The sequence below is a fragment of the Aricia agestis genome, chromosome 10 (assembly GCF_905147365.1).
Source record: "Aricia agestis chromosome 10, ilAriAges1.1, whole genome shotgun sequence".
Lineage (NCBI taxonomy): Eukaryota > Metazoa > Arthropoda > Insecta > Lepidoptera > Lycaenidae > Aricia > Aricia agestis.
This window is the reverse complement of record NC_056415.1, coordinates 14,706,707-14,730,132: the sequence shown is the minus strand read 5'-3', so window position 1 is coordinate 14,730,132 and position 23,426 is coordinate 14,706,707. Positions and strand designations below refer to the sequence as shown.

General features: G+C 39.1%; 2 protein-coding genes across 2 annotated transcripts; one reads left to right on the top strand and one right to left on the bottom strand.

Moving 5' to 3' along the window:
- Positions 1-230: 230 nt before the first annotated feature.
- On the top strand, positions 231-1,196 carry LOC121731219 (retinol dehydrogenase 11-like). Its single transcript, XM_042120574.1, has one exon. It carries the CDS (start codon positions 231-233, stop codon positions 1,194-1,196), a length of 966 nt encoding a protein of 321 aa, XP_041976508.1.
- Positions 1,197-7,469: 6,273 nt separating this feature from the next.
- On the bottom strand, positions 7,470-22,774 carry LOC121731246 (exocyst complex component 4). Its single transcript, XM_042120602.1, has 16 exons — positions 22,572-22,774; positions 21,585-21,746; positions 21,020-21,340; positions 20,493-20,616; positions 19,668-19,825; positions 19,091-19,305; positions 18,896-18,992; positions 14,993-15,146; positions 14,551-14,680; positions 14,064-14,213; positions 12,856-13,141; positions 11,805-11,936; positions 10,084-10,224; positions 9,231-9,368; positions 8,797-8,985; positions 7,470-8,074 (listed from the first exon to the last, which is right to left on the bottom strand). The coding sequence occupies exons 1-16, from the start codon at positions 22,626-22,628 to the stop codon at positions 7,910-7,912; spliced, it is 2,619 nt and encodes an 872-aa protein (XP_041976536.1). The 5' UTR covers positions 22,629-22,774; the 3' UTR covers positions 7,470-7,909.
- Between the last annotated feature and the right edge of the window lie 652 nt (positions 22,775-23,426).

Sequence of the window (23,426 nt, the reverse complement as noted above, 5' to 3'; positions counted from 1 at the left end):
TAAAAAAAAAGCTCCAAACATTAACCTACTGTTAAATATTTAATTAATTTTTTTAACGCAATCGCAAATGGATAAAAATCATAAGAATGGGCTTAAGGAACCCTATATTTCGGACGTTTTTGTGAGAATGCTATACTAGTATATAAGTGAAACCATAGTTTAACGTCGTTATTTATAAATTGCCTTTGGAGGACATAACTTAAAACTAACGACAAAATAAATAGCGAAAAATGATCATCTTTATGATTGTAGTTCTTGTGATATTAATTGTGGTACATTACGTGAAACAAGGTAATGGGATCTGTACTTCCAAGAGGAGGCTGGATGGTAGAACGGTGATCATCACGGGTGGTACTTCGGGCATGGGTTTGGAGATGGCGGTAGACCTGGCTGAAAGGGGAGCCAGGGTGATCGTGGCCTGCCCCTTTGAGGTTGAAGGCGAGACCGGTACGAAAGCCATCATCCAAAGAAGCGGCAGCGACAAGGTTGTCTTCAAACTACTGGATCTATCCTTGATGTCCTCCGTACGGAAATTCGCAAAGGACATCCACGAAAACGAAAGGAGAGTGGACATTCTAGTGAACAATGCTGGAACCTGCGCGCGCCATCAGTTCCACACATCTGACGGGCTAAACTACATCATGGCTGTCAACTATTACGGAGCCTACCTTCTAACTCTCCTGCTACTGCCTTTGTTACGACAATCCAAAGACGAACCAGCTAGAATCATCAACATATCGTCCGTACTACACTATTTCGGTCTTACAGACATTGAAAACTTAAATTCTGTGAACCGCTGGTCAGCAGTACGGGTATATGCCAACAGCAAGCTATGCCTGACTTTATTTACTATGGAACTGGCTAGAAGGATACAGAGTAACGTGGTAATCCATGCCGTAGATCCAGGGGCAGTCGGAACACCAATATACCTTACCTTTGCTGGGACAATCGGTATACTAGCTACTATAATATTAAAATACGTCCAAAAGACTCCTTGGGAGGGTGTGCAGACTGCGCTCCATGTGGCTTTAGATAGAGAAGCGGGGAGTACCAGTGGCGGCTTCTATAGGAACTGTGAACCTGCTAGAGGCAGAAAGACAGCTTATGATGAGAAATTAGCGGGTAGACTGTGGACGGAGTCGGCTAGACTGGTCAATCTAAGTGAGGAAGACGTACAGAATTTGCTTTACAAATGATTGATGTACAACTGATAAAAAAATTAAATAAATCGGTCATTTGAAAAACCTCTGAATAAGTCACTTTTTTTAAATCCTTTTTTTTTTACTAAAAATGGTTCTTTGCCGGTAGATGCACATCCTGGGTAAAAATCACGCAAGTCAATTCACATTCCTTCCTATTTAAATAATACCACGAAAAAGGTACGTTCATTGATTAAAACACATGAGTCCAGTGACTTCAAGTTCAGGACTGCATTTGGAAGTCATTTTATAATTTATATCTTGAATTAAGTCATTTTATAACAACATCTTTAGTTGAAAATAATCAAAATGGAAATGTATGGGGAATTTGACTGCGTACCTTAAAGCTTTTAAAAAGTGACAAAGTATAATATATTGTGATATGTTAATAAGGTTACAAATATTTTAAGTGTAATGTTTAATAATAAGCAATAAAACTGTTAATTACAACGATTATTTTGGCATAATAATTATATACTTACCACTCACCCTATTTCTTGCTAAAACAACATAAGTCAGAAATAGTTTTTCAGGTTTTTTAAATTATTTTTATTAACCTTTAACTATGGACATCTAAAAGTTGTAACATACTTATGGACATGGGGTCTGACAGACCGCTCGTATTTTCATCTGTTTTTCAGGTAAATTAAAGACTTTTTTGTATTATTTTTGCTTAAATGCCTTAACACGCAATTGATTTAGGGAATGTATGGGTTAAATATCCAAAATTCTGAATTATATTGTAAAATGAACCATTTTAAGCAAACAAGTCACTTTTAAGATTTTCATTCACCTGTGACGAAAAAATGACATTATTATATAATAAACATAAGTTTTGAAACTTTTTGCCTTAATTGTCTATTAATATAAGCCATATTTAATATAAAAATTGGAATTTAAACTTCTGAACATATAACATAAAATTTTGACATAGGTCGAACATGGACAAAATTATTGGCAGCTATTTCACACGGTAAAGGCCATGACAAACGTAATTATAGCTTAAATGTAACTAAACATATTGTCGTTAGTATTTATTTTAGTTATCTAGATCATACAGATCCAATTAGTTTTTGTTGTAAAAAAAATATTTCCTAAATATTAGCTCTCCTAGACCCAAATTTGTTCCTTAGAACATTTTTAGTGCAATATTCCAATCGTTTGACCAATTCCAAGTTTTTTATGTATCACAACGAAGAATTTCACTAAAAAAACATAAGCAGAAGTTATTTCAAGATGTTTTATTTAGATACTGATTGCGCACTACCGAAGACACAAACATAATTCATTGTATGTGAAGCATGGACATGGGGTCTCACAGACCGCGCTCGAAGTTCAAACCAAAATAACTTTGCAAACTTGCAGTAAAACTGAAGCTACTGAGCGCCGCAAGTGTGAAGCTTAAGGGGAAGTAGGGTAGATGCAATTCTTGCAGGGTACGAGCGGTCTGTGAGACCGCGCGTCCATAGTTAAAGGTTAATAAACTAATAACTCCCAAATACTACATTCAAACAAAAAAGTTCTTTAAAACTTATTCTTATTCTTAAATGTTTTAATACATTACAATATTTGGTGATAAAAATATTTAAACTCTGGAAAACCTTTATACAACGTCACACATTGGAGAAACACGTGGCAGACAAAAACAGCGGACCTTCAATAGTTATAAACTCTGAGTAAAATGTTAGTAAGAGGGTTTCATACATTTCTATTCGAAATCATTTTAGATATACAGGATGTAAAAAAACTATTAATACTTTAGGGTGCATACTGAGTATGGTTTCCCTGTATAGTGTACAGAGTTCACTGTGAAAGTAGCAGCGCCGAAAGAGTCACTTTTATTCACCATTTTATGGAAAAATTCATGACGCTCGGGCATACAAATCACAAAAAAAAGTTTTTCTCTTTCAGCGCTGCTACTTTCACAGTGAACTTTATATAAGGGATAGACACCCTAACTAAAGTACACTTAGATTTGTTACACCTTGTATAATACATTTCGATGGATTGTAACCTATTGTAACATACCATGTAGCTAAATACAATAGGATGTTAATGTAAAGGGTTAAAAGTTAAAAGTAAAAAAAGTTGGCATTAATTTACTGAACGAAAATATAGTTTCATTTCGAATTAAAAAATATAAAAATAGGGTCACATTACGAGGGCTGCTATTTATGTATCCGGAACTGGCCACTTACAAGAACAATATTTAAAAAGTAATTACAACATTTGAAAATAGAACTCTTTGGTTGAAGAATACATTTTGTTTCATGTGACTGTCAATTATTTTTCCATTGTGGCGTCATTTTGAAAATTGCGTGTCTTCATTTGCCATGGATTTAACGCGTGAACATTTTCGTGCAATGATTTACTACGATTTTCGGCGTGGGCTAAATCAACAACAGTGCTTTATTCAACTCACCGCAACTTTTAGAGATGAAGCACCATCAAAAACCACTATTTATCACTGGTACAGTGAGTTTAATCGTGGGCGGTCTATGCTCACGGATGAAAATAAAGAAGGTCGCCCAAAAACAGCTGTTGTCCCACAAAATATAGATGCTGTGCGGGAACTAATAATGCGTGATCGTCATGTTACATATCGCGAGATAGAGGCGTCCGTAGGCATAAGTATGACGAGCATACATAAGATATTACACGAACATTTGGCTGTAAAAAAATATGTTCGCGTTGGATTCCGCACAACTTGACAATCGATCAAAAACGGGCTCGTGTCGATTGGTGCAAAAAAATGATAAAAAAATACAACCGTGGTACGTCAAAAGCCGTTTATAATATCTACACAGGTGATGAATCTTGGATCTATGCATATGACCCCGAAACTAAACAACAGTCAACGGTGTGGGTGTTCCAAGATGAGCCGAAACCAACAAAAGTTACTCGTGCAAAAAGTACTTTGAAGCAAATGGTCGCCTGTTTTTTTGGAATTAATGGGCATGTGGCTACAGTGCCATTAGAGAATCGTAAAACGGTTAATTCTGAATGGTATACGACCATTTGTTTACCAGAAGTCTTTGAAGAAATAAGAAAGGACAACCGACAACGCAGAATCATATTACATCACGACAATGCTAGCTGTCACACCTCAGCTGAAACAACTCAGTTTTTGGAGGGTCAAAAGATCGAATTGACTGGTCATCCGCCGTACAGCCCTGATTTGGCACCTAACGATTTCTTTTTATTTCCATACGCGAAGAACAAATTACGTGGTCAACGTTTTTCGAGCCGCGAAGAGGCTGTTGATGCGTTCAAAATGCACGTTTTGGAGATACCTCAATCAGAATGGAAAAAGTGCTATGAAAATTGGTTCCAGCGTATGCAAAAGTGTGTCGATCATCAAAAGCAATAAAACCATATTAAATGATATATGTTTGTTTCTTTTTTTAATTCCGGATACATAAATAGCAGCCCTCGTAATGACTTGATAATGTTTTATTTTTGCACGTAAAATGTAATTTATGTTTATTTTATATGAACTGTGAATGCATAAAATAAGTATATACCAAAAGTAATTTAATGCTCACACAAGGTAAACAATAATAATTAATATTTTAACTAAAGCAATAAAAATATACTAAAAAAGGCGTTTGTTTTAAATCCTCATGATACACATTATTATTTAATATTTTATGTTTTTGACGTTTTATGTGAAACAAATTATATATTATTCTTAAACCATTTTAAAACACATTAACGTATCTATGTATTGTTATAATTGTTACCTATTTTGAATTTGTACCTCCTAAGACATTTGTACAACAAAAAACATAATATTTTCCGGTAGGTATTATTTTAGTTTTATTATCTTCTAACAATTTTGTAGGCGTCCAAGCGAATATAAAAAAATACATATTTTAATAATAAATCATGCGTGCAAATTCCTTGCACCAAAGTTTATTGCACAGTTACCGTATGTTTTTCCTATCCATCTAAAGTACTCTTTTTATAAAATAAGGGGGCAAAGGACCAAACGGGTCACCTGATGGAAAGCAACTACCGTTGCCTTTGACATTGACACTCGCAACATCAGAAGAGCTGCAGCATGTGCGTTGCCAAGGAATACGCTCTCTTCTTGAAGGTTTGCCGGTCATGTTAGTCCGGAAATACTGCTGGTGACAGTTCGTTCCAGAGTTTTACGGTGCGCGGCAGAAAGTTACGCAAATAACGCACGGTGGAAGACTGCCACTCATCAATGTGATGAGGATGGGTCTTCAGTTCTTTCTCGGGGCTCAGACAAATTCAGGGCCTCCGCTACCATATGTGCAATGTGGGCAATGCACACGGGCGCCATCCTCTAGGGGCGCCAAATTGCCATCTTTAGGGGCGCCAAAACCAAGATCCCAAAAAATTTGCCTAAAGGGGCGCCAAAATCCTTTTTTTGCACACAGGCGCCAGTAGCCCTTACGACAATCCCCTGCCCTGCAGACAATCATATCACCAAATTCCATTAAAATTTCTTCAGCAAATAAGCATGAAGAGGTAACAGACAGACATATAGATTCACAATATAATATAATGTAGGTACTTATTAAATATGTTGTGGAAATAAACATTATTTTGCTATATATTACACTTTTTGTCACATTACTATCAGTTAGTATAATAATTAATAATATTCAGTAGATTTCCTATAAGTGATGAATGTAGGAGGAAGAATTATGACAAAAATAAAACTTACGTGGATTACCGTTTTGTTAAAACAACATCGATAGGCTAGAACATGACGCCCGCAACTCTGTTGCGTCAAAATTAGTTTATCTCGCGGGAACCTTATGTTTCCGGGATATAAACTATCCTATGTCCTTTCCCGGGATTCGAACTATCTCCATGCCAAACAGCAAAATCTGTTCAGCGGTTTGGGCGCGAAGAGGTAACAGACAGACAGACAGACACCCTTTCGCATTTTTAATATTAAGTATGGATGTTAGCAATTCTTTGTCTTTTAGGTTTCCATACAAGAAAAACTTGTATGACTGAGATTACACTATCCGTCCGTCTGTCATTAAGATGCATAATACATTATGCATCTTAAGTGAACATTATATTTGTATGAACATCAACTGCCATCACGGTTATTGGTGGTTATCATTATAACTACCAATAACCGTGACATTGCCTGATCGCTTTTAACCAATCCCGTCAAATCACTGGTCTACCAACAGCGTGTATCCGTGCGCTATAATGGAAGTGGGAGGCACATTCCCACTTCCATTTTGGCCGACCTATCTTAAAGTTGCGCTCGGGCTACATAGCAATTCATAAACTACATCTTCAATCCGTCGTCATACCCATACAAATTGCCGATCCGGGCAATTTGTATGGGTATTGGGTATGAAGACCGCATTTTTTTTCGAGTTCCCAGCATTGTTCTTATAGAAAAAGTTGTTAATTTTGACGGGCTCATTTGATGGTTTTAAGGTTAACGGTGTTCACCAGAACAACCTGTTTATGAGGAAAAAAGCGACTAGAAAAAAAGGAGCAATGACATATAACATAGAAATGTTTGAATAAAATCTTTATTGTATGTATATTGAATAAATAATTTAAGTAACTTAACATACGATGATTATATAGGTAGTTATATAACAATTAAATATAATACTTATCACCTACTTAACCTTAGAGAATAAACATTTTTGTAATAGAATATTTTAAATTTTAAGGCAACGTCGATGATTTTTTGTTCTTTAAATTATAAGGAAAATGTTTTTATTGCTGATTGAGAAGTAACATAACAAAGTTTTGCGATCTATTAAGTATGATGATGTCACATAGATGCAAGCGTATATATACACTAGCCAGTATAGTTGTTCCAGCGTTGTATGTATTGATTAAGCGATATTAAGTTATAATTGATGCAGCATTTTGTAAACCACATTTTAACACTTGACTGTTTCTTGTATATTGCATTATTGACTGCATTATTGTAAACAGTACTCCATATAAGTACAATACAGTACACCATAAGCATAATATAAGGAAGGGAAGTAGGTTATCTCCGGCCCAATCCGCGATATAATTACCTACTCTCTTAGGGTTGTCAATTTTAGCAATATAACACATCTCTTATTAGTTATTAGTCAATAAAGTTCAACAATGGTTTTCCTATCAAATATAGAAATGTATTCAAAATAAAGAGCAGCATTATTTACATTAAAAAATTGACCAAGTGCGAGTCGGATTCGGGCATGAAGGGAACCGTACCGTTATAGAGCGAAAATAGGGCAAAATTGTGTTTTTTTTTATATCGGAGCCCCCCTTAAAGCCGAAGTCTCAGTAATAGGGCCCGTTTTTACCCTTTGGGTAAGGAAGCCTAAAAAAGATAAAATAAATCTGCCGGCGGCGGCGGCAATTCTGGAATTGATGAATTATTAAGACACTCAAACACGCGATTATCAGACATGTTTGATTCATTTAGCGGTGCCGAAAAGCTATGACGCGCGAACCTCGTGCAGTGTTAGACCCGACTGGCGCACTCAGAAACGAGTTGCGTCTTGAGATTTTGTTGAGTGTGCGTGTGGCGACGCATAGATACTATGGCGCACACAATATACAAACCGCGCGAGATACCTTTGTATGAAGATAACTTACTTCCCCTCCTTATACTATGCCATAATATTATATTTTAAACACACGAGCGTTTGTTGTATGGATTAAGGCTATCTCGCTCACACACTCGTCTGTCCCGCTCACACAGTGACGCCAACATGTCCGAGCGCAGCAGACAGCCGCTGTAACTGCGTGCGCAACTCCGCCGGCGACAAGTTGCGTCGCGCGCCGATGACCTTGAACGCATTCAAGTATTCCAACTCCGAAAACTCAGGACCCTTCTCGCGCACCGAGCGAATTATCTCCTGAAATAATGGTAAAATGTAAATAAGCACTTACGTATATACAACAAAAACTCAAGGAAATATTCAGATAAACTATTAGCAAGCAATAACAACAATAACTCAATGACGACGATATTTTGGTGATAATAAGTCAAATTAAACATAAACGCAAACGACTATCGTTAAATGTGTTTAACATAACCGTCAATCAAAATCATTGTGTTTATTTCTTGCAAGAAAATAACTTTTTGTTACTAGTTGTAATTTATACAATAACTGCGTGCATGCGTACGCAATTTCATTAGAATTTGTATGTCAGACGTCACTATGGGTGTACGTGTCATGAAGTCGCATGCCAGACGCCATCTTACGTGCATGTTAAGGTCACTCGCTCGACATCACCATGCGTGTATGCACTTTAAGATCACATGACTGCTATACGTACTTCGGGACCACAGGTACTTATGTGCGGCGTGCAGGCCGTCGTGCGGCAGGGAGAGCGCGGCGAGACAGTGTCTAAGCGCAGCTAGCCGCACGCCAGACACCATCGTGCGTGCATGTACGTCAGACGTCATCTTGCGTATACGTACCTCAGGGTCACACGCCAGCAGCTGCACGTATATATGGGCGGCGTAGCGCAGCTAGCCGCACGCCAGACACCATCTTGCGTGCACGTCAAAGTCACACACTTGACGTCACCATGCGTGTACGTACTTTAAGATCACATGACTGCGTATACGTACCTCTGGATCACACGCCAGCAGCTGCAGGTACTTATGTGCGGCGTGCAGGCCGTCGTGCGGCAGGGAGAGGGCGGCGAGACAGTGGCGTAGCGCCGCGAGCCGCGCACCTGCGCCCGCCGCGCCGCCGCCCGTCTGCCACCGCCACACCACAGCCGCAGACATCATCTCGCCGAGACCGTTCATTATGTACTGGAAGCGGGACTTGAGTTAGCTTACCATGTGTGAAAATTCGTTGTGGCTCTTTGTTATTCTATTACACAAATCTAAAATGATTTAAAGAATGACAGATATTTTACAGCCTAGAACATCCGTTAGGAAAAACTTGCACCCAAACTAAAATGTAGCTGGCGCGGCTCGCTCGTGGAAGGCGAGCGTGCAACCTGATAAGTGATAGCCCTATAAGTGAAATCATCATCCACCCCTCATATACTCACCGCTAGCGCGTGCGGGCGCAGCGCTGGCGCGGCTCGCTCGTGGAAGGCGAGCAGGCGGTGCGCCAGCCGCGCCGCGCCGCCCGCCTCCTCCTCGCCTGCGTCTTCTTGCCCCAAGTAGTGGAAGCACTCGATGCGAAGCTGCAATCATCAACAAGTATGTGCGGAATGTCATAAAGGCATCCAAACTAATATAATATTATAAATGCGAAAGTGTGTCTGTCTGTCTGTCTGTTACCTCTTCACCTCTTCACGCCCAAACTGCTGAACCGATTTTGCTGAAATTTGGGAAGTAGATACTTTGAGTCCTGGGAAAAAACATATGATACTTTAAAAAGTCTCATGTTTTTTCCGGGATAAATCTCGGAAAAATGTACGATTCCCACGCAATAATCGAATTTTTGCGCAACGGAGTTGCGGGCGTCATCTAGTATTATATAAAGTACTATCAGATTGATTTACAAGCAGATGGCGGACCTACGTAATTTGATGGGTATATGTCAAACCTAGCCGATAGAGTCTAGCTATTGAATTAACATAATGAGACCGAATGACGTAGATCCATCAACTGCCTATCAATCAATTTCTTTGATGGTACTTCGATTCGACATTTTGACTGTCTTTGAAACGTTTGAATGTTAACTAGAAAACGTTACACAATTCGTCAATGTCCCACCTAAACTGCCACAATATGTACCATGTAATACTTGGACACTCGTTTAGTTTTATTGTGGAACACTTGTAGCGTTGTTATTATACGATTTACTTTGAGGCATCATCATATTGTAATTGTAGCGTTGTTATTCTGACTCAGGCATCATCATCATCATCATCATCATCATCATCATCATCTCACCTCCAAGTGCAGAAACAGCAGGCACTTATGCGCTATCTCGTCCAACACTTCGGCGGCCGCGCTGACGTCACGCGCGAGCTGCTCCGACTTCAACGCGCTCAGCTCTGCCGGCAACGACTGCACGCGACCGCTCAGCCACGACTAAAAAGTTTACATAGAGTGTGGTTTATTATAAAAATGGTATTATTAGTGTTTACCGACCTTTTTTCTTGGAATTCAGGGTTATATTTATTACGAAATGTTCTTTTTTCATTCTATTTATTTTTTACTACAACTTACAAGTGTTTTCTGAACATACAGGTCTTTTGTAGCCGGAATTGCAGTTAGATAATAATTTTGTCAGAATTTGAGAAGTCATTGTTAATTAATTTAAAAATACATAACATAATATTAACTAGGTTATCATTAACAACATGTATGTATAAAATAGCAGTTAAACGTCAAAAGACTCACTTCTGGCGTTTTGACCAATCAGAAAGAGTTTGATGATCTAAACTTCCACGAGAATTTTAAAACGGAGGCCTACTATGAAACCGTTTTGAGACTCAAACGATCGAATCAAAATGCCGCGGCCTACTCTAACAACATCATTTCACGTTTGTTACAGTAAGGCTGGTATAAATAGTCAGTACTCAAGATGCATCTCGGCCTCAAGATGCGGTTCAGGGTCTGTGATTGGTTGGCTGTCAAAATTTGGACCAATCACAGAGCCAAACCGCGTCTTGAGACCGGGTCGCATCTTAAGTACTGACTATTTATACCAGCCTAGGAACCGGCATTCCGATTCGTTCGTTTGAGTCTCAGAACAGTTTCGAAGTACGGCACAGCTTACTGTTTAAGAGGAATCCACACCGCCGTTTTTCCATACAAACGCTGTCCCCTGTTTCCTCCCTGGATAATGCCGGTAGAGTTATGATTTTTTTCCTGAATATCTATGGCCACTATTAACATGTCCCTATGTTTTCCTTTTTTTCATAATTTTATTATTAAAAAAGATAAGAACGTCCAAAAACCCAAAAAAATGGCAAGATTTTCCTCTGTGTTCAAACACCCAGAAAACAAAACTGGCTAAAATATATAAAAAAATAAAACATAGGAACACAGCTCAAGCCTTGCTTTAATTCTTAATGAAAAAAGTACTTAAATTGGTTAAGTTTTGGAGAAGGAATCAGCGGACAGCGAATCGAAGATTTTCTGTTCTTTTATTAGAACTTTTGTCGTATTTTCTCTATCGCGCTCTGCGGTGGGAGACTTGAGATTGGTGAGACAGCAATACATTTTCAAATAACTATTTTCAATTTCTCTCGCCCCTGGTGTATCCTCTTAATAGGAAACGAATCCAACAAGTAAGACAGTTGAAAGTAGAATCGGGGTTCTGGTGTGTACCGTGGTGTCCGCAGACATAGATACCGCATGTCGCTCCATTTGTATAAAAACGAGCGTGCCAATTTTTTACTACCTACTGTGACGTACCGATTATAAGAAACGTGTGAATTATCAAGGCCAACGTTTCTGTTTGAATTTCTACAGCTCAATACAGCACTTTTACGCATTTAGGCATTTTTAGATTTCGGATTGACGTCCGATTCCAATAGCAGACTAAAGAAAAGACTTTCGAAAGACGAGCATTGCTCATTGTCGTTTGGGAACGCGATATGGCACGCGAAGTACATACATATGCGGTATCTATCTTGCTCTATCTCTGTGGTGGTGTCACTCACCATACTCTCGCACAACACAGCCAGATCTACCAGCGCGTCGATATCAGCGACGACTTCCCGAGCGGCTATTTCGCCGTCGCCCAAACTCGAACCCAGTATCTCCGCCTCGCGCTCGTAAGCTTGCTTCAGCTCCTAAAGGAATGCAGCAATTGTGATATCAAACGTGAATAATCTTGTATATGTCGCAGTCATCTGGTTTAATCTGAGATTCGATTGAATGACTAGCGCGTTTATTGAATGATACCATTTAATTGAATGACTAAAGGACAACTCGTCAATACGTTGACTGTAACGTTAAACGTCTTGACTAAAAGTCATATAGTAAAGTCGTTAAATGTTATAATTTATTATTAAAGTAGTCATTGGCGGAGTAATAATAGGTAAATCCACGGTGGCATATTATGTTATTACAAATACTGCACTTTAAAGAAAATTTAATCGAATAAAATATCAATACAGTTCTATCAGCTGTGCGAGCTGTTTGACGCCATATTTATTTGGGCAACTACTAGAGTCGCAGTGGGAAAAATGATGAAATTCATTCAATTATCTGACTAATTTCATGTCCGCTATCTTCAAAGGGCTATGTTACAAATCGGTAATTAGTTGAACGTTGAGTCACGATTGTTCAATTAACGTTCGGTCGAGTCATTCAATTGAATGGTGTCATTTAATGAATGCGCTAGTCATTCAATTGAATCGCAGATTTAACCAGACGACTACGACATATAAATCTATGTGAAAAATATTATATACTAATAGTGCCCAATTCGCATACGAAAATATATTGATTTACTATAATAATAATAATTATATAATAATAATAATTATTTATTTATTTCAAATCATATACATTGAAAAGCTTATAAATAAGGCATATTTAATTTCAATACGAGATCAGTGATTTTAGCGTTGGGAGCTGAACTAGTTAAAACTGTGACACAGCTCCCAGCGTGCGCTTATTTACTACGAGTAAATAAGCGCACATATTATTTTATTCTTGTTATTACGATTTTAAAAAATTAAAGCGACTTGAGGAAACAATTCTCACCTGCGGATGCGCCTTATTGCGTACCGGCGCATCGAGATACGTGGGTAACGCCTGCAGGAACCGTACAATATCATCATCGGCCAACCATCGCGCGGCTCTCGCGGGGGAGGCGGGGGGCGCGGCGCGGGCGTGCTGCGCTCGGGCGACCGTACACAGCGCGCCGAGAGCCGCGGTGAGCGCACGCGCCGCACCCGCACCGCACGAGCCGCAGCGTCGCGCCGCGCGGGCCACGTGACTTAGCGCCGCCCACCCTGCCGCCGCGCACGCTGCTATTGGTCGGCCCTCACTATAATTTTTTTTGTTGTAGTATACCCGACAGATGCTAAAAAGAAGCTTGTACTACAGGAGTAAGCCAATCAATATGTGGCTATAACTATTTGCGAGTGACTTTCACTTGGAAAAAATGTTTCACATGCGACATGCCTGTGAAAGAGTAAATAAGAAGCACAAACAACACGATGCGTTTCTTTGCATTTCGTTTAATAATATTTAATATATTATATCTCACAGTTTTCATCACTTTTTTACGGATGGTGGCATCTCTTACTATACATAATACAAATTATTATCACACTCACGGCAGGCCTGTCCCACTCGCGTGTTTAGGTATCGAACTGTAAGTACCCCTTTAAAGGGGCAGATCACAAGGGACTTACAAGCGAGCGGTGACGCGCGCGCAAAATTTTTTTCGTCGCATATATCTACGTATTGATTTAACCGCTGTGACAGAATCGTTATTAATCTGATAAATATGAACGATTGAAAAAAGTCAAAGAAATATTTCAATAAAGTAATTTAGGACTTTAAAATACAAAAAAATATAAAAAAATACACAAACATAGCAAATAAACCAATTTGTTACAAACAAACCCCTCCTGACCAGCTCCTACACTATAATCGAATATAAAACTATTATAAAATATACGTTGGGTTACTAAAATTTGACTATAAAAAAGTTTGCTATTAGTAGCTATAGTAATTAAAAGAAGATTATTTTATTTTGTAAAAGGTGACAATCTTGATTTGGTCAGAAAGGGTGCCTCTTACGCGATAGAAAGAGAGCGCACATGTAGGCAAATATAATTGTACCTAGCACTGCGCGGTCGGAATTTGAACTTTATAGTATCGTAGCATGAGTTGTTATTTTTTTAAACGGGTTGCACCAGTGGGAATTCTGTTGGTACTACTAATATATATTCTGTGCTCACGGGTCGTGCGGCGGCGCTACACGCTCGCGCCAGGCAGCGGGGGCGCGCGCAGCGGCGTCGATGGCGTCCCGTGCGGCGCGCGCGAGACGCTCGCTCTCCCCCCACCGCACGTAGTCCGCGATGAACGCGCGCAGCGAGCACTCGCCGCCCCTACAATAATAATAATGTTTATTATGTAATTGTTTAATTGTATTGCATTGTTGTAGTCATTTGGAATCGCCTTTTTTTTAACTCGTTCTAAAATTATATGTATATCTAGGTTTTCGGAAATCAGTTACGTTTAGATGGTTCTTGATCGTCGGTGGTGAAATTATTAGTTTTCTTTTAACTTGTCATCTAGTCGAATACGGTAGCAAAATTCAACTAAAATTGTCACGATATTTCGTGTTGTCACCATCGAGTGTTACAACAAGTTTACATACTTTCAAATATTGTAAGCCATTGCATACTAGGTACATAAAACATATAACAATGTGCTGTTACTCACCCGGGACGCTCGATGAGCGCGCACAGCGTGTGCAGTGCGGGCAGCGCGGCGTACAGGAGTGCGGGCTGCACGCGGCACACGAGCGGATACCGCCCACGCCGCGAGCCCGTCTCCGCGACGGGCACTGGGACTGGACATAAAAGAGTTTTATAACTGTAATATGACTCGAACTCCGAGGCTAATCAAAAAATGTATACACATTTTAACCGCCTAACAATAACGATATTTATGCAGCGTATAACTATTGAAGATCTGTTTGTTTTGGCTAGCATAATGTTGAAAACATCAATTGACAAACAAAGACAGAAAAAATTCATAGTAATTATAAACTACGTAAAGGACTGATCGGTCAATTGTAACCGAAATAGTTGTCTACCAAATCCAACATAATTTGCACTGTTATTCGCAACAAACTTAGCATAATAAGCAGATAAATACATACCAGTAAGCTTAAACAGTTTCTCCTTGCGTCTCTGTGGGCGTTTCTTAGCGAAGTACTCGGCTAGCGAGCGCGGGTGTGTGGGCGTGCGCGCCGCCCGCGCCGCAGCCAGCGTCACCGACTCGATCTCCAAATACTCTGTTAGTAGCAGCTGCATCTGTTAGTAACAAGTTTCAGTTAGAAATTATTTGCTAAAGAAAAAAAACACAAATTTTTATTTCGTGTTACACTTTATACTGTAAACTAGATGTCCCGCGCGGCTTCGCCCGCGTAAATTAGGAATTTTACAGAAACCGTACATTTTCCCATAAAAAATATTTTCCCCGTTTTTCCCGCATTTTCCTGAGTTTCTTCGGTCGTATTAGTCTTAGCGTGATAATATATTATATAATATAGCCTATAGTCTTACTCGATAAATGATCAATCTAACACTGAGATAAGTTTTTAAATCGGACCTGTAGTTCCTGAGATTGACGCGTTCAAGCAAACATACGCTTCAATGTTATTATATTAGGTAGGTATAGATTTTTTTTATCTATGGACGCTTCACACCACGTCAGTCTGGCCCCGTGGTAAGTACCTGATGGACTTGTGTTACAGGTACCAGACAACGGAAATATATTTAATACTTTTATACTATACATATATTTAAGATTTTTATTATATGATACACATATTTAATACACATCCATGACCCAGGAACTTTGAAAACTTTTTGTTCCGTCGGCGGGATTTGAACCCGCAACCTCCGGCTTGAGCTACCAACGCGCTCACCACTGAGCCACAGAGGTCGTCAATCTATTTTTAGAAATAAAATAAAGATTTTTTTTTAATTATCGCTTGACAAACTCGAGTCTCGATCTAAAAGACTATGAAATGGTATAATATGGTAGTGATGATGATGATGATGAATGTAATTTGCATAGTAGCATATGGTTCCTGTTCTTAAAACAACGCCGAAACTCCCAAACTTGCATCTATAAAGAATCAGGAGTTCTCTCAGCACCTTCCGAACCACGGTATACCAGGTATATCTCGGTGCAAAATCTTACTTGTTGGTAGCATATGCTTAGAATACTTCTCAGATCACCACTTTTGTGAATATAAAAATCGGGTAACATACGGCGGAGTAATCGTTGAATATAAGAAAACGAACATAACACCTCCCCCATTTTGAAAGTCGGTTAAAATTGTAGCCTATGTGTTATTCTGATGTATAAGCTATATTATTGTAAAGTTTCATTAAAATCCGTTCAGTAGTTTTTGCGTGAAAGAGTAACAAACATCCATACATCCACACATCCATACATCCAAACAAACTTTCGCCTTTATAATATTAGTAGGATGTAGCCTATAATATATTATCACGCTAAGACCAATAGAAGCGGAGCACCAATGAAGAATGTTTCAAAATCGGGTGATTTTTCCTATTGTGCTGCGTAAACGATAAAAGTTTCGCAAAAATTGGCAGAATTTTCTTTATTTACCCATGAATTAGTTACTCTCTCGGGTCTGTGGCTGTTTGGTTGTTCGTTTTGTTCGGTGTTGCTATGTGTCTGTGCGGATGATTTTCTTGCTCTCTGTATTCGATGCCTATCCCTATCCTGGCTGAGGCGAGCCTCACGCTCTACAGATGATTCTCTTTCTCTCTGTATTCGATTTCTATCACTATTCTGGCTGAGGCGAGCCTCACGCTCTACAGACGATTCTCTTTCTCTCTGTATTCAATTTCTATCACTATTCTGGCTGAGGCGAGCCTCACGCTCTACAGACGATTCTCTTTCTCTCTGTATCCGAATTCTATCATTTTTCCGACTGAGGCGAGCCTCATACTCTACAGACGATTCTCTTTCTCTCTGTATCCGAATTCTATCATTTTTCCGACTGAGGCGAGCCACACGCTCTACAGACGATTCTCTTTCTCTCTGTGTCCGATTTCTATCACTATTCTGGCTGAGGCGAGTCTCACGTTCCGTTGACGATTCTTCATCTCTTGCTGAACGTGCTCTTTTGGCATTCACTGTACTACGACCTATGTTCGAACGACGACGTCTTCCAGGCATGATCGTATAGTAATACCCACAAAGCAACAAATAACCCAATCGCAAAGCAAAAACAAAAGTCCGTTTTTCTAACCAAGTCAAATATATTTTTATCGACAATTCAGAAACCAAAGAACCAGAAACAATGAATATCTGAAAGAAAGCGCTGTGGTTGCTCCTCTGCGTTACCGTCTGCACAACCACACAATGACGAAATACACTATGTACTACAATAACATAAGCCCGAAGCTTATGAGAGCCCCCGGCCGGTTCCGCCGTAACCGCTATGTCCCTCGGCCGCCGCCGCGCGACATATTTTTTGATTCCGCGTAAGTTTATACGTTTGAAAACTTCTAAAGTATTGGTCGAAATTGTATAGTGTAAAAGACAATTATAATCTACATTTACTGTCTTAGCTTCCAAACATGTTTATTTGGATAAGGGTTAATGTTGTAAATTGTTAAAATCGCTTCGTAAATAAGCCATTATTTTTCGTAAAAAGTAAAGAACAAAAATGGCTATTGTGAGTTATCCCTAAAGGGCGATTTCACCAAAGAAATGGAACGCGTTCAAAGCACTCTGAACCGGTTCAAAACGTATAAACGCGATTATAGCATCGAAATGCATTTCACCAGCATAAACTAAACGCGTTCACAGCAAATCCGAGTTTTATCTTTTGAACGCCCAAAGTCCGAAGTTTAACGTCATAAAACCCGTTCAAGCCCTGTCATGGCGGAACGAAAAACATAGACAAAAGAAATGTCAAGATGACAGTTTTGACACATGCGTTTGTTAGTTTATGTATTGTTTCTTGCTATTTTGTGGTTAAATTAACGTGAAAAGGCTTTAAAATGATGAAAACATGTAAAATAATCGCGTGACGTCACGTAAACTTAGATTTAATAATCGCGATCAAAAGAAGTTTGTGAAATCCAATCGAAACAAAACGAGATTTACGTCGCAGCAGGAACGCGTTCAATGGGAACTAAGTTTTATAAAACTAAGTTTTATGTGTGTTTGGTGAAATCCCACCTAAGAAATAGACATATACCATCGCGGACTTTTTTGTTTACCTTATTAAGGTGTACAATACTGTAGTACATTATTTTGATCTATCTCGTAGGGTTTAGCCAGCGTTTGCAATATAAACGCAAAAAAATGAATTTATTTACGACATAACCTTAGAAACCTCTAAAATTATCAGTGTTTCTCTACCATATTATGCATATGTTATACATATAAACCTTCCTCTTGAAACACTCAATCTATTAAAAAAAAAACGCATCAAAATCCGTTGAGTAGTTTTAAAGATCTAAGCATACATACACACACACATACATACAGACAGCGGAAAGCGACTTTGTTTTATACTATTTAGAGATAAATAAGAAATAAAATTAGGTATAGGTACAGTTTAGTATCGATAGAAGCGTTACAAAAGCGCACAAACTTGCGGTGGCACTCAGTGAAAACAGTAAAGGCAAAAAATTTGCATTGGAGTCAGTAGATCCTGTTTAACCCCAACCCTAAAGTGCAAATCGACAAATCAAAGACCTAAAACGACAGTATCTAAATATTTATGTCAGCACATTAAGTTTATATATTGTCTCTCTGCATATTTCTGTTGAAATTGACCAAAAATGACTGTTTTCACTGCATGTAGCACAATTTCTGTCTCTTATCTGTCAATGAAGGTCCATTGCCACTGGAGGAACGGTAGGATCTTTCGTGTCAGACAGACACAATATGACAGCTATATTACGTGTGGATCCGGATGCTATTTCGTGACATATGACAGCTGTTTGACCCAATAGACCCTATGGCTACATAGTCCACCATATTTTGTCCCTCGTTGTGTACTGACCACTTGCTGCACGGCACTCCAGTAGTGGTGTTCGGCGTGTAGGGACTTCTCGCTGCCGCCGTGCCGCGTCAGCGCCGCGCGCCACAGCTGCAGCAGTCTGAAAGGGAAATTAATCATCAATATCATAATAATATAATCAATCAATAATAATTGAGTCTACTATTTTTTTTTAATGGGTATAATTTTAGACTTTACCTCTTATGTCTCAGTCCGCACGCCTGGAACTCCTCAGCCAGACAAGCCACGAGGCGGCCGAAGGTCCTCCCACCTTCCACTCCATCCACCAGCTCATCGTCGTCGTCCCCCTCCCCGTCAGGGTCCACATCATTGTCACCGTCATCGGCTGCGATACGCCGGGACACCGTGTCGATCACTTCCAGCAGCTCCGTCTGGATTTGGACTTTGAACGTCTGGGGACAATTTTTATAAAATATATTTATAGTCATACCACAGTAATAGTTATTAGTTTATTACTGTGGTACGAGTACATAAATAATCTAATCATAATCTTCCTTGCTGGATCAATCTTCTTGATAGGCTCATCAAACTTTTTGAGCATGCTACACAAATAAACGTGCTTGTTGTCAAGCTGCTTTTTCGCAATGGATCTCGAAATCCAGATCATGCATGCTTGATTGTCTCGGAACTCCTTTAAATTAACTTTAAACCCGCTTTTCACCAAATACTTTACGACTTCCTTTAACGATTGATCACCAAGTCCTGCAGGTACGCGTCAGTCACTTCCTCGGTCCTCGTCAGTTCTGTCACTCACTTCAGTGGCGTCCTCGAGCGAGTCCAGAGCGCCGAGCGCCTCGAGAGCGATCATGACGTGCGTCTCGAAGGTCGCGTCCTCCTCCGACAGCGACGCCTCGAACTCCGGCGTCACGTCCTGCAGGTACGCGTCAGTCACCTCCTCGGTCTTGGTCAGTTCTGCCAGTCAGAATGGAATTAAATGTATAACTTGAGTTTAGAAAAATTGATTTGAGTAAATTGTTTGTAGTACATTACATATTTGTTGACCAAGTTGTGTGCTCTATACAGTGTCTGTATGCGACATGGCACGTCATGCTTATAAGTAAACACCATACAAAAAATTACGCTGATTCATAATAGCCTGGGGATATAATTTTTTGTGGCTATTTGGTATCGGCCATTTATATACAGGGTGCAATTAAACCTTCCTGCCAAATTTTGATATATTGATCCTTGTTGAAAATAAAAATACACGTATTTTTTCTTTTATAATCACTCAGTACTAAAATGTTGAGAAGTAGCTTCCGAAAGTTATCCTAAAAAACACTGCAATTAATGGACACGATGCGTCGGCCGCGCGTGAAGTGATCCCGCGCGCGCGTCTCCCCCCGCGTCACTACAACGATTTTAAATGGGATAAAATATGTCATTGAAAAAAAATAACACCCAAATTTTTTTGGTAAAATGGACTCTTCTAATGATACCTGTAAAAAATTTGGCAGGAGGGTTTAATTGCACCCTATACCAACCAAATTACTTAGGTACATGAAGGCAAGTTTTTAGAAATATTTCACCGCTATAACTGTGGCTGTACTGTATTACAATAGCAACAAGGTTAAATCACCTGCGAGGAGCAACGCCGTGCGGCGTCGCGCGGACAGGCGGCGGGCGAGCGGCGCTGGCCCGCTACTGTATACTGCGGCACTAATCCGCTTCACTGCTAGTGCAGTGAGGGAACGACGTTTAGCCTATAAAACATGTTGATTTCAGAGTATTACAAACAAGTGGGGAAAACAATACTTTATTCACTTAAATTGGACGCAACTCTCATGACGAGACCTTATTGTTAAAAAGTTTAACTACAAAAATAATATTTTGTACCATCAAGGAAGTTGATTCCTATGCAATTGACAGACCAACGTTATATTTTGGTCGAATATGTCAATTCAATGTTAATTGTGATCTGTCAGCTGGGTTTGACATAATGCAAGCAAACTACTTAGGTCCCCGATTTGCATAGGAATCAACTTCTCTGATAGTACATGTCTTGCAGATCAAGACATGCACATAATAATATTATTATGTATTAAAGGTCTAAACCACTATTCAGCTCATGATGTTTATTGTTTACAGCAAATGTATATGACTCACCTCAAGTTGATCAGTGATAGCTGACAGCGCGGACACATGCAGTAGCGTCCGCTGCGTCTGTCGCGCCGCGCGCAACGCCACCGCAGCGCCTAGCACTCTGCCTGCACTGGCCAATTCCCTCGCTTCTCTTTCTCCCAGCACCACTGCTTCTATGTCACTGAGAGTGCGTAGAGCATGATGATGTGCACGAGCATCCGCCCAGAGACGTCGCAGGTCTTCGCGACGTAAACGCAGCAGCGCTCGGCATGCAGCCATCCGCGCCTCTGCTGCAGCACAGTGCTGACCCCACGATCCAAGTGCAGCACTCACTGCACTGAACATCTGTAAAAAAATAATAACAATATAAAATTAGGATTAAAATTTAAAAAATGCACCTTTTATTTATTTGATTCATTATTGAACATTTTGATACCATTTGCTAGAACATGATTTCCATATTCTAGCGAAGGGCCTCAAAATGTTCAAATAGCCAAAAAGTGACTTACATGGTATAAGAACTTGAACCACAATATGTAAAATTGCACTGATAAATCTCTGTGTTCTAAACAAACTCAGTTTTTCTAACCTGCATGACTTCAGTGATCTCGGAAGCATGAGCCGCTACAAGCTCATCAAGTCTTGCATCACTTTTCTTGTATTCCTTTTCTAGTTTCGCTCGCTCTTTTTCTCTCTGCTCATTTGTTTCACTTGCAGATAATGTTCTTATTACTGACATCAACAGTCCACTCTGAAAACAAAAGAGTTCGAACCTTTTTGTATGGAGCATGGCATACCTAATTAGTTTCAAGTATTTTTGTGTACACCTATGAAACATATGTCAATTGACAGAAAAAATAATTACAAACAACAAAATATTATATTCTTTGACAAAATGTCGTAAATGTTATAATTTTTTAAATATTTCAGGTTCTATATCTAAGATGTTATTTATTTTACATTTTCAAACATTATCTCAGAAACTATATTATTTACAACATTTTGTCAAAGAATATTTATTGATTGTAAACATCTTCTCTTTCGATTGGCGTATGTTTTATAGGTGTACACCAAAATACGACAGGTATGCCGATAAGGTTTGATGTTCTTTAAAAAACAATTTTTAAAAGCATTGTTTCATTTAACAACTATGTTAATATAAACAATAATTACAGCTAGTTACTGAAAAAAGAATTGTTTCATTCATGATAGCTAATACAATGTTACTGCCCTTTCCTGTTGAGTTAGAATTAAGGTGAACGCACACTTATCGGAGCCGAAAGAATGGAAGGAGCCAACGAATTTTAGAATTCTTTATATGAAATCCTATGAGAACTCGCACATTTGCCCGTGTTGAATCGGTCGAATCTGACAGGACCCCATGTAAGGACTTCAGGGAATTCGATTCGTTCGGTTCGGCTTAGTGTGTGTTCCTACCTAAGTCACTTCACAGTTATGGATGTTGTATGGTGACTTTTCAACCATCATTTAGTAGATAACTACTGTGTTAATATAACATTTATAATAAGAGGAATATAATAATATTATAATGTATATCCTAAAGTATATTTCTTACCGTTTCTTTGCCCTGTTTTACCCCTCTAGGAGGTTTGGTGGGCGGTGGAGACGACATTCTTTGGCTTTATGAAATGGTTACATAAACAAAGAAGTTCCTCAGTTCAGTGCAAACACATATTTTCTATAAAACACCATATTTTATCGTAAATTATAAAGTTGACTCTGAAAACTAAATTAAAAACCATTTTGCGAGAAATGAAAATCGACAACTTAACCACAGATTACTAGACTTAACAGATGTCAGCACAGATAACAGATTAGGTAATTGACTTCTGTTTCCTTAAAAAGGCCCATTCACTGCAGGACTGCCGTGCAGTCCTGCCATGAATGGACCTTTTTATTCATTAGGGGGCTATTAGTAACATGCCGTGAATGGGCCTTTTTATTCATAAGAGGCCCATTCACGGCAAGACTGCACGACAGTCCTACAGTGAACGGGCCTCACTGATTGGTTCACACTCGGTGTTTCCGGCCACGGTTCACTGAGGACTGCCGTGCAGTCCTGCAATATCATATTAGATTATCATATACAATTGGATCCGAGATCATTGAGTCAATTATTATATTGGATAATGTAATATAGACATATTATAATAATTATGATTAATTTCTTACTTGATCATAGATTTTTGACATTTGCTGAGAGATTGAATCCAATACGGTCATAGAAATAGGTGTTACCAGTTATTAAATATAAAAAAGAGTTTTTAATTTATTGTTCGTTAATATGTTTCAAATAATGTAATGTAATTATTTTTTTAATTATATACTTGGATAATCTTGCTGAAATAACAAAAAACAAGCCATATTAAAAATGACGATGTCTTTTGACAAATCGAATTCTCTGAGATCT

Bases quoted from the DNA above. Each gene is read 5' to 3' on its own strand.
- LOC121731219 (XM_042120574.1), top strand. From the start codon at position 231: ATGATCATCTTTATGATTGTAGTTCTTGTGATATTAATTGTGGTACAT.
- LOC121731246 (XM_042120602.1), bottom strand. From the start codon at position 22,628: ATGTCGTCTCCACCGCCCACCAAACCTCCTAGAGGGGTAAAACAGGGC. The intron at 14,681-14,992 runs GTATGTATTTAT...TTTTATGTCCAG, and splicing joins GAAACTGTTTAAGCTTACTG to TCCCAGTGCCCGTCGCGGAG. The intron at 11,937-12,855 runs GTGAGAATTGTT...GCATTCCTTTAG, and splicing joins GCAATAAGGCGCATCCGCAG to GAGCTGAAGCAAGCTTACGA.